Source organism: Kryptolebias marmoratus, linkage group LG2, assembly GCF_001649575.2.
Source record: "Kryptolebias marmoratus isolate JLee-2015 linkage group LG2, ASM164957v2, whole genome shotgun sequence".
NCBI lineage: Eukaryota > Metazoa > Chordata > Actinopteri > Cyprinodontiformes > Rivulidae > Kryptolebias > Kryptolebias marmoratus.
Genome location: NC_051431.1, coordinates 20,104,464 through 20,119,732, shown reverse-complemented (window position 1 = coordinate 20,119,732; position 15,269 = coordinate 20,104,464). Strand labels below are relative to the sequence as shown.

General features: G+C 39.0%; 2 protein-coding genes and 1 long non-coding RNA gene across 3 annotated transcripts; 2 read left to right on the top strand and 1 right to left on the bottom strand.

Moving 5' to 3' along the window:
* Positions 1-210: 210 nt before the first annotated feature.
* Positions 211-9,380, bottom strand: lbhl (LBH regulator of WNT signaling pathway, like). The gene is made up of 4 exons (XM_017419988.3): positions 9,262-9,380; positions 5,338-5,413; positions 4,484-4,781; positions 211-348 (listed from the first exon to the last, which is right to left on the bottom strand). Exons 2-4 carry the CDS (start codon positions 5,398-5,400, stop codon positions 278-280), a joined length of 432 nt encoding a protein of 143 aa, XP_017275477.1. The 5' UTR covers positions 5,401-5,413; positions 9,262-9,380; the 3' UTR covers positions 211-277.
* On the top strand, positions 7,937-9,378 carry LOC119618064. The gene is made up of 3 exons (XR_005234580.1): positions 7,937-8,212; positions 9,132-9,188; positions 9,275-9,378. It is a non-coding gene; the product is annotated as an uncharacterized LOC119618064 (long non-coding RNA).
* Positions 9,381-11,375: 1,995 nt separating the features above from the next.
* On the top strand, positions 11,376-15,031 carry polr2i (RNA polymerase II subunit I). Its single transcript, XM_017419987.3, has 6 exons — positions 11,376-11,554; positions 11,716-11,770; positions 12,237-12,310; positions 12,935-13,009; positions 14,219-14,270; positions 14,652-15,031. The coding sequence occupies exons 1-6, from the start codon at positions 11,493-11,495 to the stop codon at positions 14,712-14,714; spliced, it is 381 nt and encodes a 126-aa protein (XP_017275476.2). The 5' UTR covers positions 11,376-11,492; the 3' UTR covers positions 14,715-15,031.
* Positions 15,032-15,269: the final 238 nt, after the last annotated feature.

Sequence of the window (15,269 nt, the reverse complement as noted above, 5' to 3'; positions counted from 1 at the left end):
ATTTACCCACAAGTTAAAAAAAGGACAGAAAAACTGCAAAGATCTGGCTCGAATGGTGTGTGTTCGTAGCAGGTTATGCGGTCGTGGACTCTGCTACACACATCGATTTTACTGTGAAATTAAACGTCCCAGTTGGCACGTCGATGTGCTTGCATTCTTTCAATCTAACACTTGCTTTGTCACGTTTTGGTTTACCCCCTTGTAATGTTTTGTCGCAGTTGTTGCCACCGTTCATGTCAGGGTGTATCTTCAGATGGTGAGAAGGAGGTGAACTGAGTCAATTGAAGGCTGGAGCGCTGTTGGGTGGGAGTGTTGGCGTGTCGTCTCGAAACGCATCCGACTGAAGGTCTGTGAAAAACCAATGACATCAAGATTCATTTGTTACTTAAAGCATTCTGCAACCACTGCATGAGTCATATTAAAAATTTTAGCATCCAGTTGCAAAATAATACCAAACATTAAATACAAGAACAGTGCAATCTAGCTAGATTAATTCACTGGTTTTAAGAGTTGTGACCACATGCAGATTGTGTTTGTGTTGATGAATTAAAGAAGAGGTTTATTATAAATATATAAATAGTTTTTGCATTTAAAGTCTCCATATAGCTCAGCGTCAATGGGGTTTGACAACAGAGTTGGAACAGGATTTTCATTGAACTACAATCATAAGAAGTAGTCGCTATATTATTGCTGTATATGTTTATTTACCACATGTTGAGTTTGTGGTGGCTATGCATGCAAGGAAAGTTCTTCAACTACAGTCGTGGCCAAACATTTTGAGAAAGGCCCAGATTATGGTTTTCACAAAGTTTGCTACCTCAGTTTTTATGGTGGGAATTGGTATTAACTCTAGATTGTGACGAGTAATCAGATGAATTGCAAAGTCATTCCCTGCCATAAAAAATAACCTTATCACAAAAATGACTGCATTTTGGCCCAACAAAATGACTTGCTAACATCATTTCAGTGATTATCTCATTACCTCAGGAGAAAAGGTTAATGAGGGCAAGACAGCTGATTGGTTGCATTCAAAGGGTAGTGGTGCTTTTAGGTTTTTCTTCTGTTAACTGCGGTTACATCCGAGGAAATGTGTAGTCATTGTCGCATTGCATCAAAAAGGGTTTCACAAGCAAGGACAGTGCTGCTTGTTAGATAGCACTCCAATCAACCATTTTTCAAATCATCAAGTACCTTAATGAGAGTGGTTCAGTTGCAGTTCAGGGCACCCAAGAAAGTCAAGCAAACAATAGGACCAACTACTAAAGAGGAGGCATCTACGAGATCGGGTCACCACCACTGCAGTGTATGCTCAGGAATGGCAGAAGACAGGTGTGAGTAGCAGCAAGGAGGCCACTTATCTCTAAGAAAGACATCAAGGACAGACTGATATTCTGCAGGAAGTATAGGGATTGGACTGCAAAGGACTGGGGTAAAGTTATTTTCTCTGATGAAGCCCCCTTCAGAAAGTTTGGAACATAGGGGAAAATGAATGTCCGGAGAAGAAAAGGTGAGCGCTACCATGAGTCCTGTGTCAGTGTAGCATCCTGAGACCATTCATGTGTCGGGCTGCTTCTCATCTAGAGGAGTGGGTTCGCTCAAAATTTTGTCATGAATAAGGAATGACATCAAAACCTCCTCCAAGAGCAACTTCCCCCAACAATCCAGGAACAATTTGAAGATGATTTTTTTTTTTTTTTTTTTCCATCATGATGGAGCAGACGAGGCAAAAGTGATAACCAAGTGGCTGAACAAAACATTGAAATTTTGGGTCAATGGCCAGGAAACTCTCCAGATCTCAATCCCACTGAGAGCATGTGGTCAATCCTCAAAAAGAGAGTGGACAAACAAAAACTCTGAAGCTCTGATCAACTCCAAGCACTGATTACGCCAAGAATGGGTTGCCATCCATCAAGATTTTGCCCAGAAACTGATATTCAACATGCCAAGGCGAATTGCAGAAGTCTTAAAGAACATTGTAAATATTAAGTATTTGCTTAAACTGGATGTATTTGTCAATAAAAAGTTTAAAAAAAACAAAAAAACATATGGAATGCTTAGAGGCTGCAAACTTTATGAAAACCAAAAATTGTGACATTCTTAAAAATTTTGGCCACAACTGATTCCAAACAAAAAATTGACTTTGCACCACTGAAAAAGACATAACTTGTGAAGATCAGTTCATAATTTTAACAACTTGTCCGTATAAATATATTTATTTTTGTATTATTGCTTGTGCAGGAAAGTTTCATGAGACCCTCAGTGGACATAAGGTCATCAGGAACACCAACTCAATGTCTGTTTTGAAAAGAGTCGTCAAGTTAAATTCCTGTTATTTTGTATAACAGTGTGAAGTACATGACTATAACAAAAACCCAAAGAATAAATGCAGCTGTGTATGCGACCTCTGTCTCGGTTTAATGTTTGCATTTGTCTGCAGATTGATGCAGATGCAGATGACGAGGCTACAATAAGTTTATTGTCATCCTCTGATCCTCGTATTTTACTTAAAGATCGTTAAATACTTACTTTGGTATTCTCGTAAAACTGTTCAAACCGTTGCTATTTTGCATAACTGAGACACTAAAACTCAGGGAAGATCATTCCAGTGAAAGGGTTAGTTCAAATATTTGAAGGTGAGGTTCTGTAGAAAGGTTATAAAGGACTAATATTTTGTCTGTTTTAGATATGGTGTGTTACATTTGTACTTGAAAGTATGAATTTTTTTGTGTTCCAAGTAAAAAAAAAAAACAATAACTGGAATGCCACCAAAAGTTCAAGTTCTAACTCATAAAGTCAAAGGTACCTTACCTCTAGTTCCAATATGGCTGCCTCACACATGAATAGTGTTGTTAACTGCAGTAATGAACTGTTTATATCTACTTCTGATCATTTGGATCTCAAGTAATCTGTCACACTCATACTACTACACCGTCTCTACTAGTGAACATGTTGCTACAGCGTTTGAATGCATTTACAGTAACGCAGAGAAACACATTGTTATCTACTTGTATTGCTAATAGTAGTTAGCCTGGTTTTCAGACGTGCAACAGGAACACAGAAATCATCATTCTGAGTACAGACGTCTGAGGTAAATGGAACGCAGCTCTTCAAACAGCATCCGATGGGAAAATGTTCCGTTCTGACTGAATTGATGAGCTAATCATCAACAGGTAATGACTAGTTTAAGAAGATGCTATTTATAATTTTATTTTTTAATCATTTATTTTGTTTGGCATTGCAATTCATTTTGCATTACATATTTATTTCAATTGAATTTCATGGTCATTTGCAAGTGCAGGTAGCAGCTGCAGCAGCTAGCTGTAGCACCTCCACTGCAGCCTTAGTTACTCTTGACAGTGAAATTAATATTTCTCTGCTAAGGTTAAATAATATAATGAAATTTTATATAATAGCTTTTACCTTTACTTTGTTTTGAGATGTTTAAAAATGGCAGCAAACCACTTTAGTTTTGGTTTCACTCAGACTAGCTTGTCATTCAGTCAGAAATAAACTGTTTCTCCAAACTGAGCTCGTTCAAAAAGCTGTGTACCGTACAGCAGGTAAGATACTGATTGGTTGTAACCTTTTCACAGAACCTCACTTCAATATGTCTTTGAAGAAGAAATCAAAAACTTTGTATTTTCATATGCTAACATGTAATTGTTCAGTTTTTAACAACAGAAGTTGTACAACAAAAGATAGTCCCTAAGAACGTCGACAAAGAATGTAGGCATTATAAGGAAGTAAGGAATGCAAGGCTTTTAATTGACCTCTGCCAAGGAGGTATATGTTTTCAATGACACTTGTTTGTCTGTGCACAGAAAGAAATGAACAGATTTTAATGACCTTTAAAGGAAATGTTGAGATTGTCACAAAGAACAAATGTTTAAATTTTTCATGGTGATTGGAATCACTATCCGGCTCCTACAATCTTTTTTAATGACCCTATGGCCAAGGTGGAGGTTTGCGTTCTCAGAGTTCCTCAACATACAGCGATGACATCACATGATGATGATGTCATCACTGATGTCATCACTGTATGTTAGGAACTGAGACAAAAAAAAAGAAACTGGTATTCAGCATATTCAGTGTTGGCCTCAGTATGTCAGAGAAATGAAATACTTTTTTTCCTTAGATCTGGTATTATTAGTAGGCCCACAACAAATTTCCTTGAGGGCTTCCTTGAAAATAAATCTAGCTTTTAATTTGGAAGTAATTTACTCAGTGGCAAACAAACAAACACAGCCCTGTTCAATTTAAAGAACTGAGCTGCCATAGAAACGGTTACTGTGAGTGCTTGTTTATTGTACAATAGATCTTGTCGTTTTTGACATCTAAAAAAAAAGTTCTGCACCTAATTAGATTCCAGTTACTGCAGCTATTCAGGGGTTTTCCAAGTTCTTGATTTATCCACGCAACAATTTATTTTAAAACTGTGAGAGTAAGCTATAAAGCAGAGGGAATGTTTTCGTCTCCAACTCACCAATGAGTGTCAAACCTGGCGGCTGGTTCAGTATCACGGAAGTCTCCTCCTCCTCTTCCTCATCCTCTCCCCAGTCGGCGATGTTAGCCGGGGGGATGCACTGCTCCAAGAACAGGTCCTCCTCGTCGTCCTCTGTCTCGACGTCCTCTGGGGGCCAGCGCAGCTCTCCGCTCTCCACCTCGCTCATTTCGGTGGGTTCCACAACAATGGAGGGCAGGCGCTCCTTTGCGCGGCCGTGGTCCAGGCTGTTCAAACAGGTCTCGGGGCCCAGGACGACATCAGCCGGGTCAGGGAATATCTGAAGGGAAGATTTAGGGAAGAACTGAGCAAGAATAAGATAAAACCTCTCATGGACTGATCAACAGTTGCCCGAGTTTTTTATCTGTACTTACTGTTGCACAAATAATTGTTCATTTCCCTTTAGGATTAAAAAAGACCAAGTCGTTTGGTTCCTTTTTACTTGACCTCCTACTTTCAGAAGTTGCGTGAATATCTGATGTTATTTCAGGTCAAAGTTATGCAAGTTTGTTAAAAAATTCGAAACGATTTCCAAACCTTTAGGCACCACCGACCCAGTGGGGCCGGTGTAATGGCAGCCTCACTTCTGTCAGCCCGCCCCAGGGCAGCAGTGGCTACAAGGTAGCTTACCGACATCAGTGTGTGAATGGGTGGATGAATGGGTGGGTGACTGATTGTAGTGTGAAGCCCTTTGGAGTCCTCGGCTTTGATAAAGTGCTACACAAGTGCAGGCCATTTTACATGATGTTGACTGACATGGTATGTCCACCAGCTTCCAGACTGTTTCTGTGCTGATTGTACCACAAAGTTTGGTCACAGTAGCGTATAGCACCCACCTGGAACGGTACTCTTTGCTTCTTCCTTTTGAGATCTTCACAGTCTGGATCTTGAGCACCCATCTCCTCCTGACCCCTGCAGACAAAAACCAAATCACTATGACGCTCAAAGGGAAACCAGGGACAAAATGTATCAAAACACATCAAAAAGGTAGTGACGTGATGAAAATGACTGCTGGAGAATTTGAGGCCTGCGAGAAATATTTGAAAGCATCTACAATATTGTGCAAAAGTCTTGAGTCAACTGTCATTTCTATTTATTTTGCTTTTAGGCAGACAAACTTTTTTTTTTTTACATTCAGCTGCGCCCCATAAAAATCCCATCATCTGATCCCTCATTCTTGTTCCCCTCCTGCCACAGCGTCATAGAAAAATCCAGCATCATCCAGACTTTTTATTGGTCAGAGATTTCCCATCCTAAATCTCACTGGCTGATCGAACCATTTATATTAAAAGGCTGTGCATAAAAAACAAAAAAGAGTCCCTCAGATGCACTCAAACTGAAATGCATTCATACTGCAGATTAGTGAAAAGCTCAAATAGGGTTTAATATTAAATGGATTATGTGCCGCAGTTGTTTTATTTTCTGACAGGAAGTCTGACTGAACAAATGCCCCGTTTCCGTTTGGACGACTTTACACGAGCCTGCGAGGATTCATGATCCCTCTCTAAGCTTGGTGTGATCCCTTAAAAAAAATGTCCTTTCTTTTTAATCACAAGACAACTAATAGTTTCATTTTTTTGTAACATGCATGAGTCTGTGTGCATGTCCAGCCTCAGTCTGTTTATTCCCCACAGAATGGCTGGAGGGGATTAGGAAGGACTGAGGATCTATCAGAATCCTGTATTTAGCCCTCCCTCCTGCTCCTTCTTTCTTTTTCTCACCGAGTCTTAGCATATATCTGTCCCCTCTAAGTACCAATCGTGGTTTGTTGCCTGGTGTAATGAAACAATCTGCAAAATCCGGCGCACCCTTTAATGAAATTTCCCCCCTGAGAGACTGACCTAATCTGAAGTGTTTCTGTTGGTACGCTCTGTTCTGGGTACTATGAGCCAACCGCAGCAACAATGACGTCACATTAAATGAAGCTGAATCAGACTGTTGAGATACCATCTCCACTCGAAAAAGCAAAGTTTGTACATTTTGGTAAAAACAAAAAGTAGGGGTAGGGGTGTAAATACTCAAAATTCATTCTAAGCCTGATTGCTGAACCGTCTGTTGGACTTTTATTCATGAGAGTGGGGTTCAAGGCCTGGTGTGATGGTTGTTTTGCTGCCTGAGATCTTTGCAGTTTAAAAAATAATTTGGTCTGTTTAGTTGGGTTTTTTTATATTTTGTTTAGATAACGTTTTGGGTTTTTTTTAGGTTAAAACTTTGTATTATCCACAGAATGCACTTTAAAAACTTGACTGACTTGTTTGAAAAAAAAGATAAAAAAGCATTTGTTATCATTCATTCTGCAAGATCTTGTCAATTATTGAACGACAAAAATGTCTTATGTCTGACGCAAGTTTTTGGGTACTTTTACTATAGTTATGTTCATTTGGGGGCAGACATTGTGTTATTTTAATCTAGAAACAGGGGCGCCACCAAGTGGGGGATGGGAGGGGCACCCTATCAATTTGCTGCCCCCCCCTCAGTGGCCCCCGGCGAGATGGTCTTATATGCATCATACTTTTTTATTAATTTAAAACAGGAGAGAAGAAGCTTCAGGGAGCTGTATTAATATCCACTATAAAACAAGACATCAACGTACACATAGATCAGAAGGTTATTCGCTCATTTTTATATTGCAGTATGTTTTTCAAACAGTCTGCTGTAAATATGACAACAACATAATAAAAGCCTAAAATTCTTTTCCAGCCAGGAGGCGTCCCTGGCTAAAAAATGCTCCTTTTGCATACTTTGGAGCAGTGGTTCCCAAACTTTTCAGCTTCTGACCCACAGAGTAACAGTGACAAAGGCTAGTGACCTCAATGAAGACCAGTTTAGAGGACACAAACTTTCCTAAAATGACAAAATGACAATATAAACAGCCTGTACACTATTTATATTCATTTCTGATTATTGTATTTACTTTTCTTTTGAATATACAGTATATGATAAGAATTTACTATTACCAATTATTTTACATTTATTTAGATTTTCTGAGATTATCATGGGACCTTAACCTGATGTTTTATGACCCAAGTGGGGTCCCGACCCCAACTCATCTGAACATTTTTGACGTTCCCTTGGTTTTGTGTGAATTAATGTGTCAGATTTATCGTCTCAAACAACAGGTTTATTGTTTAATACTTTTATTTTTTTTTAAATACACAAACACTAATCCTGTTTGCACAATGGACAAAATGAGGACACCCTGTTCTCATCCAAATAGGATCAGCTTTTGGAGGATGCTATCATGTTTGACCCACTTCTGACTGAGTGCGGCCCTTACAATTTCATTTCTGATACTGTGCTGTTAACAAGTGCTGCACGCTAAGCTGTCCGTGTGCCACCTGCGATGGAAACTTTCAGCAGCTATTATGATGCAGAAGCTTAACCTCTGTGTAATCCCTCTCATACACAGTTGTTCCAAACAGTGATTCAGGTCAGTCGGCCGTCAGTCTCTGTTGCATTTCAGTGAAATGGGATGGATCTGACTGAATCCATCAATGAAACGGGGTTTTTGTTATTAACCATACAGGAAGAAAACTAAATGAGCAATTTCTGTACTGATGAATATAAATGATTGGCAAACTATGTGACTGATCCACAGGATCTTGTGGAGTCAAACCAAAAGTAGAGTTTATATTTCAGGATTGAGACCAGAATCATCTGAGGAGGAAAGTATGAAAGATAAAAAGCTGCCATCAAACTTCAAACCTTTTGGTATGTATGATGATAAGCAAAATAAAATGTGATTTTTATAGATTCAGTTTCCTGTTTCCTTCCAAGAATCTGTTTTGCTTATCTTTATCTCACTACAATGGTTAAAACTTGTGCATGTGTGTGTGTGAGCGTGTGTTTTCATCAATACATCCCCTCCAGATCACCTGGTGGGATAGAGTAGGTCATGACCGATGAAAAAAGCATGTTGTACAGAAACATGCTATTTTCATCGTGTCGTGGCCTGTGCAATGACTGAACTCCAGAAATTATGAAGCAACAGTGCTGCAACCCTTTTCTGTTTCCTGTTGAATATGACAGGAAATGTAAAAGCTTGAAGAAAGCAGTTAGGTTGACAGAGAAAATCGCTGACTTTTTAACAAATGCAAAACATTCAAACTTACTAAACTAGTTCATGTTTAAAGTTTTTTACTGTTCACAATAAAAACTCTTACATGAATACATTTTCCTTTGTGATACTTTCAATTATACCTCTGTCTTTTAAATTTGTACTAAGATTGACATTTTTATCCTCCCTCTGCTTTTGAATTTAAAGTTTTAATGCTAAAACAGTGGTCATCAACTGGTGGCCTGTGGGCCGTTTTCAGCTCACTAGAAGTCTCTTCCAGCCCTTAGTGTGGAGGACGAGGTGTTTAGACTCATTACAACTGCAAGTTTTTAGTCCCACTGTGCAACTATGTCTACATGCATGAGATTATTTTTAATTACTCAAAAGACCTCAGGTGCTATGAATAAAGTTCAATCACAATTTTTTTTAATTGTTTCTTAGAATGTACTATGCTTTTTATAGATATGAAAAGTCCTAATGTAACTACAAAATGTCCCCTGATAACTTGATGAAAATCTTACTTCTGTGAGCTGAACCTGCAGTATTTGACTTTAGGAGATTTTGTCTTCACAGCGTCTCTGCGTTGAGTTTGCTTCAAGAGTCGTGAAGATAAGTTTAACTCATTTACAGGTAAACTTGAACCTCTAGTCAACTGAAATGTAAATTGCACCTGCAAATCCACAACCAACTTGTCGTCTCTTACCCTTCGCTTGCAGTCAAGGATAAATCTTCTCCATCTTGGCACAGCTCCACTGTAGTGAAGCTCGGCTCCTCCACGGTGAGAACAGGTGAGAGAAGAGGGGGTGCAGGAGGAGGCGAGCAGCTCCCACGGCATCCCCCCTCTGCAGAGCCCTCACAAGAGTTTAAGGCCTCCAGAGCGAAGCGTGGAAAGAAGGGGGGGCTGGGGGGTCCCAAACCCTCAGGAATCTCAGGAGCTTAACAGAAGATCAGGGGGTGGATGTGTGCCCGGCAGCACTTTGCCACTCCTGTCCAGGTCCCGTCTCCTCCCACCTGCCAAAATCCTACATGCGTGCCCCGCTGTCTCCCAGATCCAGCTTCTTTCCCTGTGTCTCTCTGCTCGTCTTTCCCCGTTGCCCCCCAGGCGCTGCAAGGCTTTGGAGTGGAGCAGGATTAGTGTCCCTTTCGATTACAGAGGGCTGATGAGTGACGTCAGCTGGGCTTGAACGTCCTCCTCTGATGAGTTGGCGTGGTGGATCACTGGTGCATCTGCAAAGTGAGGGCACACAAACGCCACATGGCCCTGCTGCTGATGGATTGGAAAGGAACAGCAAGAAGATGAGCACTGGGAGCTTTGCACATTTTATTACGAGTCTGTGCCTTTCTCATCCATCTGTCCATCCCGACTGTGTCGCTGTGTTGCCAACTGTGTGTCCCTCCATCCATGGATTTAGATTTGGGCGATTCATGGAATTAGCTCGGGGGATCAAGGGCTCAGGCGTGGGGAGGGAAAATATATACATATACAACAGGCAGCAACAGTTGCTAAACAGACAGAGAAGCGCTAACTGCACGAAGTAATCCCATCTGTAGGAGAAAACAATGTGAAACAATGCAGGGTAGAAGCCAGCGCAACACAGAGGGAGTTATCCTTCTGCTGAACTTTAACCACAAGTGCCTCACAGTAAGACTGTCTCAAGTTCAAATCTCAGCAGAAGATTGCATTTTTTCCTTGTGCATGTGTAGGTTATCCTCCAGGACTTCCAGTCTTCCCCTACAATCCAAGAACATGTAGGTTAAACAGCGATTCTAAAGTGGCCTTAAAGTGTGAGCGTCTGAGCGTTGTCAGGGTATGTTGCAATGATGATCTGTGCAGGTGCACATCAGCATTCTATTCAAATTGTAGTTTGTTACTCAGGAATGCAAAATACATGAAAAATACAGTGGTTTATTATTGTTTTAATCTTATTTGCTTTGTAAAATGTATGTGTCATACAAGCATACACTGCTTTAAGGCCATTTTCTCTGGTCCCAAATACACTCTGAAGCACACAACTACAACTGAATAAATACATGAATAACCTGTTTAGCAACTATGAGAATCCTGCATCAAATGTTCTGACTCTTACAGAAACATCTGAATTCATCAGGTGGGGGAAGTTGTCTGAGATGCTTAGATGATGAGTGGTGCTGAAGTATTGACTTGATGTTTTTTTTCTGTATTTATTGCTGTCTGTGTAAAGTTGAATTACAAACATAAATTTGACTCTTTTGTTTTTCAAAAAGAATTAAAGTTTTGCTTTTAGTGACCACATTTAAAGTGTTTAAATGGAACCTACTGCATTTCTGGTACTTAATAGAGTTTCCCTTTTTTTTATTAATAGAGTTCTATTTTAAAATGTGCAGAATCATATCGGAGCTTCTACTGCCTGCAGCTGTCTTCATCATCTATAGTATAACTAGTGGTAGTGTCCAGTGTGCTATAGTTGTTTTTAACACACCTTTCTTCCTGACAGACATAAGCAGCATCATGAAGTGTGTGGTCCAGCTATCTAAAAATGATGAGATTCTGGTGAAACTTGATAAGCCTGTTTTGTTCACTTTTGCAACAATAGAGAACAAGATAGTCTTTACTGAGGCTCATTTAGGTTGAAGACATTAATTTGAAACATCAAGTCAATTTTGGGCTGGGTATTTCAATATGTTAAATAATAAGTGCCAGGAAATTCTTATTGGAAGTTTATTACCCGACTGTCACCGTCGTAGCGATAGATGTATTTTATTTTATTTTATTTTATTTTATTTTATTCTTTCATAGTCTGCCGAACCAGCAGGAGGCGCTGTCTCTTTAAATCGCCATGTCATAAGTCCCCGGATGTACAAACAGTCCATTTCTCTTCAGTGGCTGCATTAAGTGACGGAGCACCACTTTATTGTACTTGTAAAAGGTTTTATCCTAATAAATACTTTCCCCTGATGGATTTAGACGGTGGAACATACGAGCCGGGCTTTGTGGGGATACGGTTTTGTCAGGAATGGTGAGTTTTTGGCTGGAAAAATGTGTGAGAAAGTTGGCCGAACAAGCTAGCTACGTGAGCCATACATGCGCGTTGACAAGTTGTTGTCTTCTAACATGATGTTATTTTAATTCTTTTAAAAATGAAATGAAACCTATTAACCACGTTAACGTGTTTTCCAGTAATAACATGTTATACCCTAAAGAAGACAAGGAAAACCGCATCCTGCTGTATGCGGTGAGTATTTGCTTAGAAGTTATGTCTTATCACAGTTTTACATTTTAGTCACAAAATACTGTAATGTTCAGTATAACATTCATTTAGAGTCAGTGTAATATAATGAATGCTCATTTGAACAGTTTAAACCCCAGATTATTGCTGCCATCATGGGTTTTTTTCTGTGTCCAACAATGAAAACACAAAGGAGCATCATGTTTAGTTTAGGTTTAGGCTAACATCTGTTTTTAAAATCAACAATTACTCCGAATGGGGCTTTCAAGGCTTTTACACTTTTTCAGAGACACTGTTGGCTTCATAATAATTAATGCAATTTAATGTGATTCAAACTCATAAGTGTTACAAGCAGAAAATAAAGAAAATCTACGTGCTGGTGTTGGTTTTCATTCATTCAGTTGCAGTGTTAAAATCGTCAATTTTTATGTCTCTTCCTGTTTTGTTTTGTTTTATTTTCTTGAACCTACAGTGCAGGAACTGTGACTATCAGCAGGAGGCAGACAACAGCTGCATCTACGTCAACAAGATCACCCATGAAGTAGAGTACGTAATCCCAAAGAGGATCATAGTTCAATCTCATGTTATTTTTGGTCAAAGTTACAAAGAGCCACTGCCGAGGGACCAGATAGTTACGTTCAGGTTGCAGATCTATTGAGAAATTGTTGTTGCTTCTCTTGTTCAAAGTAAAAAGTTTTTTTAAAGCTATCACACCTCAGCTATAAAATGCCTTTTGTTTTTAACGGATACCTTTTAGAAAAGCAGCAGAAGCCTTATTTAAAACCATATGAGCCTTGAGAAGAGGACTATTTGTTTTAGTAGTCTTTTTATTTGGTTAATATTACTTTATTGTGTATTCATTTTATTGGGAAGCATTTTGTGACATTGTCACATAAAATTGCATGCATCAGGTGGACACTTTCAGCTGAACCCTGATTAGATCAAGTGCTTTAGCTCTGACACACAATAAAACTTTTATATATACTATATTTGATATCCAACTTGTTTTTCTGTATTGTCACATACTGAATGATTTCACCTTGAGACAAGATTTCCTCACCATCTGGTCCCTTTGGGCTAATATTTGTCATAAATACAAGCCTCTCGTTTAAAATTTAAAACCGTCATGACACTATTTGTCTTGTTCTTTGTTTTGTTTTTTCTTCTCAGTGAACTGACACAAATAATCGCCGATGTAGCCCAGGATCCAACGCTGCCAAGAACTGAGGATCACCCCTGTCCAAAGCAAGTCTTTACTTTATTCAGCCAAAGTCCTTAAAGACACACATGAATATTTATGTTTTTAACTCTTCTTTGATTCTTTTGGTGTAGCTGAAGTGTCTGCCCACAAAAAAAGACTTAAAGAAATGAGATTTTAAATGATTTTTGTAGCTGTTGCAGCTTCGACGTCTGTATAGTTTATTAATGACCCAGGTGAAAATGCTTTGTATGCAGAAGTACCAACATATGCTGTATGGGGTGGGAATGTTGGGGTGCATCATGATATAATACAGTATGTGATGCATGACCAACAATATATCCACATACAGCAGTGTTGTCACGATCAATAAATGGGTAGCTTTTGACAAAATGCTAATCCAGTATCTATCTATAAATGTAAATGTCAGTGAAAAGTTGAAGTGTCATCTGACTGGTATAAATCCCTCTTCACTTCACATTGGATGAACAACCTAACTACGCTCTCCATGATCTATTAGAGAATTGTTTGGTCGTGGCAAATTTGGAAAACCTCCTTCAGTGTGAAACCAGTCAGGACTCTGCTACCCTCCTAGTTCTCACCAAACAGACTTTTCCTGCTGTTTCCTACATCTCAGAGCACTCTCCTCACCATGCTCTGTACCACCATGGCATGATTCTCTCAGATCAGGTCAGGATGCAGCTGTGTGCTGCTTTAGATTGTTCGTGATCAAGCTGCATAGCTTGATTGTGGTGGCTGCGTAGCCTTCGTGGATATGCTGCCACCGCCACTACCTCATGACAGAAGTTTTGCGCACGCTCAAGAACGTTGTGAACCCATCAGGCGAAATGTGGAGCCCACTGCATTCTTAATACATGCCTGAAGACTTTGCCAAGACTCTGCAGAGGTCATCCCATTAGAAAGCGGCAAATTTCTGCACCAGAAAAATAAGTTCACTCAGATTTTTACAGTCAGTTATTTTTGGCTGATTAACCTCTGGTCTAATCTGTCTTGTTTACGTTTTCAGCTTCCTCAGTAATAGCAGGACAAAGAAAATCTCATTTCACTTCCTTGTTTTATTAATTAAAATCTTAATAGTTGTTGCCCGCACATTAATTTTTATGGATGAGAGGGAAGTATTTTGCCCCTCTCCTAATATCTGTATCCACTTCAGTCAAATATGAAGGAAATGTATTGAGCACAATGAATGACTGTGGCCTCATTTTAACATGCTTTTTTTTTCTGTCACTTTTCAGATGTGGCCACAAGGAGGCAGTGTTCTTCCAGTCACACAGTATGAAGGCCGAGGTAATTACAGTGAATTATAATTGCTTTTCAGTGACTATTTTAATCAGTTTTTTTATATCTCATTGTCAGCCACAGCAGTATGTATAGTGTCTAACATTAGGGAACATAATTAGTTAAATCAGTCTTTTTGTCAGAAGAGGAGTCTGTTTTGATTATGAAGTTATTATTTTTGAGCTTGTTTTAGGATTTGCAGGATTTTATGTTAATACTTGTATAATTAAAGACTGCATCTCCTTTTTTCTACTTTTAAACAGCTGCTTTTTTTTTTTAATCACTTCTTTTCAACTATGGTCATTATTAACTATGCAAATATGTATTTAATTCTAGAGGTTCTGTTTGATTGATAATGAAAGGTTAAATTTAACTTGTTGTCCGTCACAGGATGCTATGCGGCTGTACTACGTCTGCACAGCTCCTCACTGTGGACACCGGTGGACAGAATAAAAGCCGTTCGTTTTGAAGACGTTTGTATTTCGAAATATTACTATATGTCACCATTTCCACCTGCAGCTCACCGGTTAGTTTTTTTTGTTTTGTTTTGTTTTGTTTTTATATCCTGTCCTGAACATCCAAACTGGAAACTGTAAGAAGGATTTAGTCAAACAGCAGCACGGCTGAACCTTCTGTTATCATTTGGTGATTTCCATCCAGTCGTTTTCTGAATACAAACAGTTTAACGTTGGCTAGTTTCAGTGTAAATTGTTAGATTAAAGAATATTTTTGTAAATGTTGTTAGTCCTAAATAAAATGTTTTTCTACAATCTTTGTAAAACTGTTCATTTTGTTCCCTTTTAATTTTATCCAAATGGTTAAGGTATGTAGGATGAATATGTCATGTTTTTCAGTGCCATGGCTGTTATGTGCTAAAAGTTTAACCTTTAAGGAAATGTTAACTTGTGACAAAGGTTTACCAGTCTCTTTTAACGTTCCTGTAATCTTATTTTCACACACTAGTTTCCCTGAAAGCAGGTAACACACTTTGCTGTATACTTTTTGTAT

Bases quoted from the DNA above. Each gene is read 5' to 3' on its own strand.
- lbhl (XM_017419988.3), bottom strand. From the start codon at position 5,400: ATGGGTGCTCAAGATCCAGACTGTGAAGATCTCAAAAGGAAGAAGCAA. The intron at 4,782-5,337 runs GTGGGTGCTATA...TCTTCCCTTCAG, and splicing joins AGCAAAGAGTACCGTTCCAG to ATATTCCCTGACCCGGCTGA. The intron at 349-4,483 runs GTGAGTTGGAGA...GGTTTTTCACAG, and splicing joins GCCAGGTTTGACACTCATTG to ACCTTCAGTCGGATGCGTTT.
- polr2i (XM_017419987.3), top strand. From the start codon at position 11,493: ATGGATTTAGACGGTGGAACATACGAGCCGGGCTTTGTGGGGATACGG. The intron at 13,010-14,218 runs GCAAGTCTTTAC...GTCACTTTTCAG, and splicing joins GAGGATCACCCCTGTCCAAA to ATGTGGCCACAAGGAGGCAG. The intron at 14,271-14,651 runs GTAATTACAGTG...TGTCCGTCACAG, and splicing joins CACACAGTATGAAGGCCGAG to GATGCTATGCGGCTGTACTA.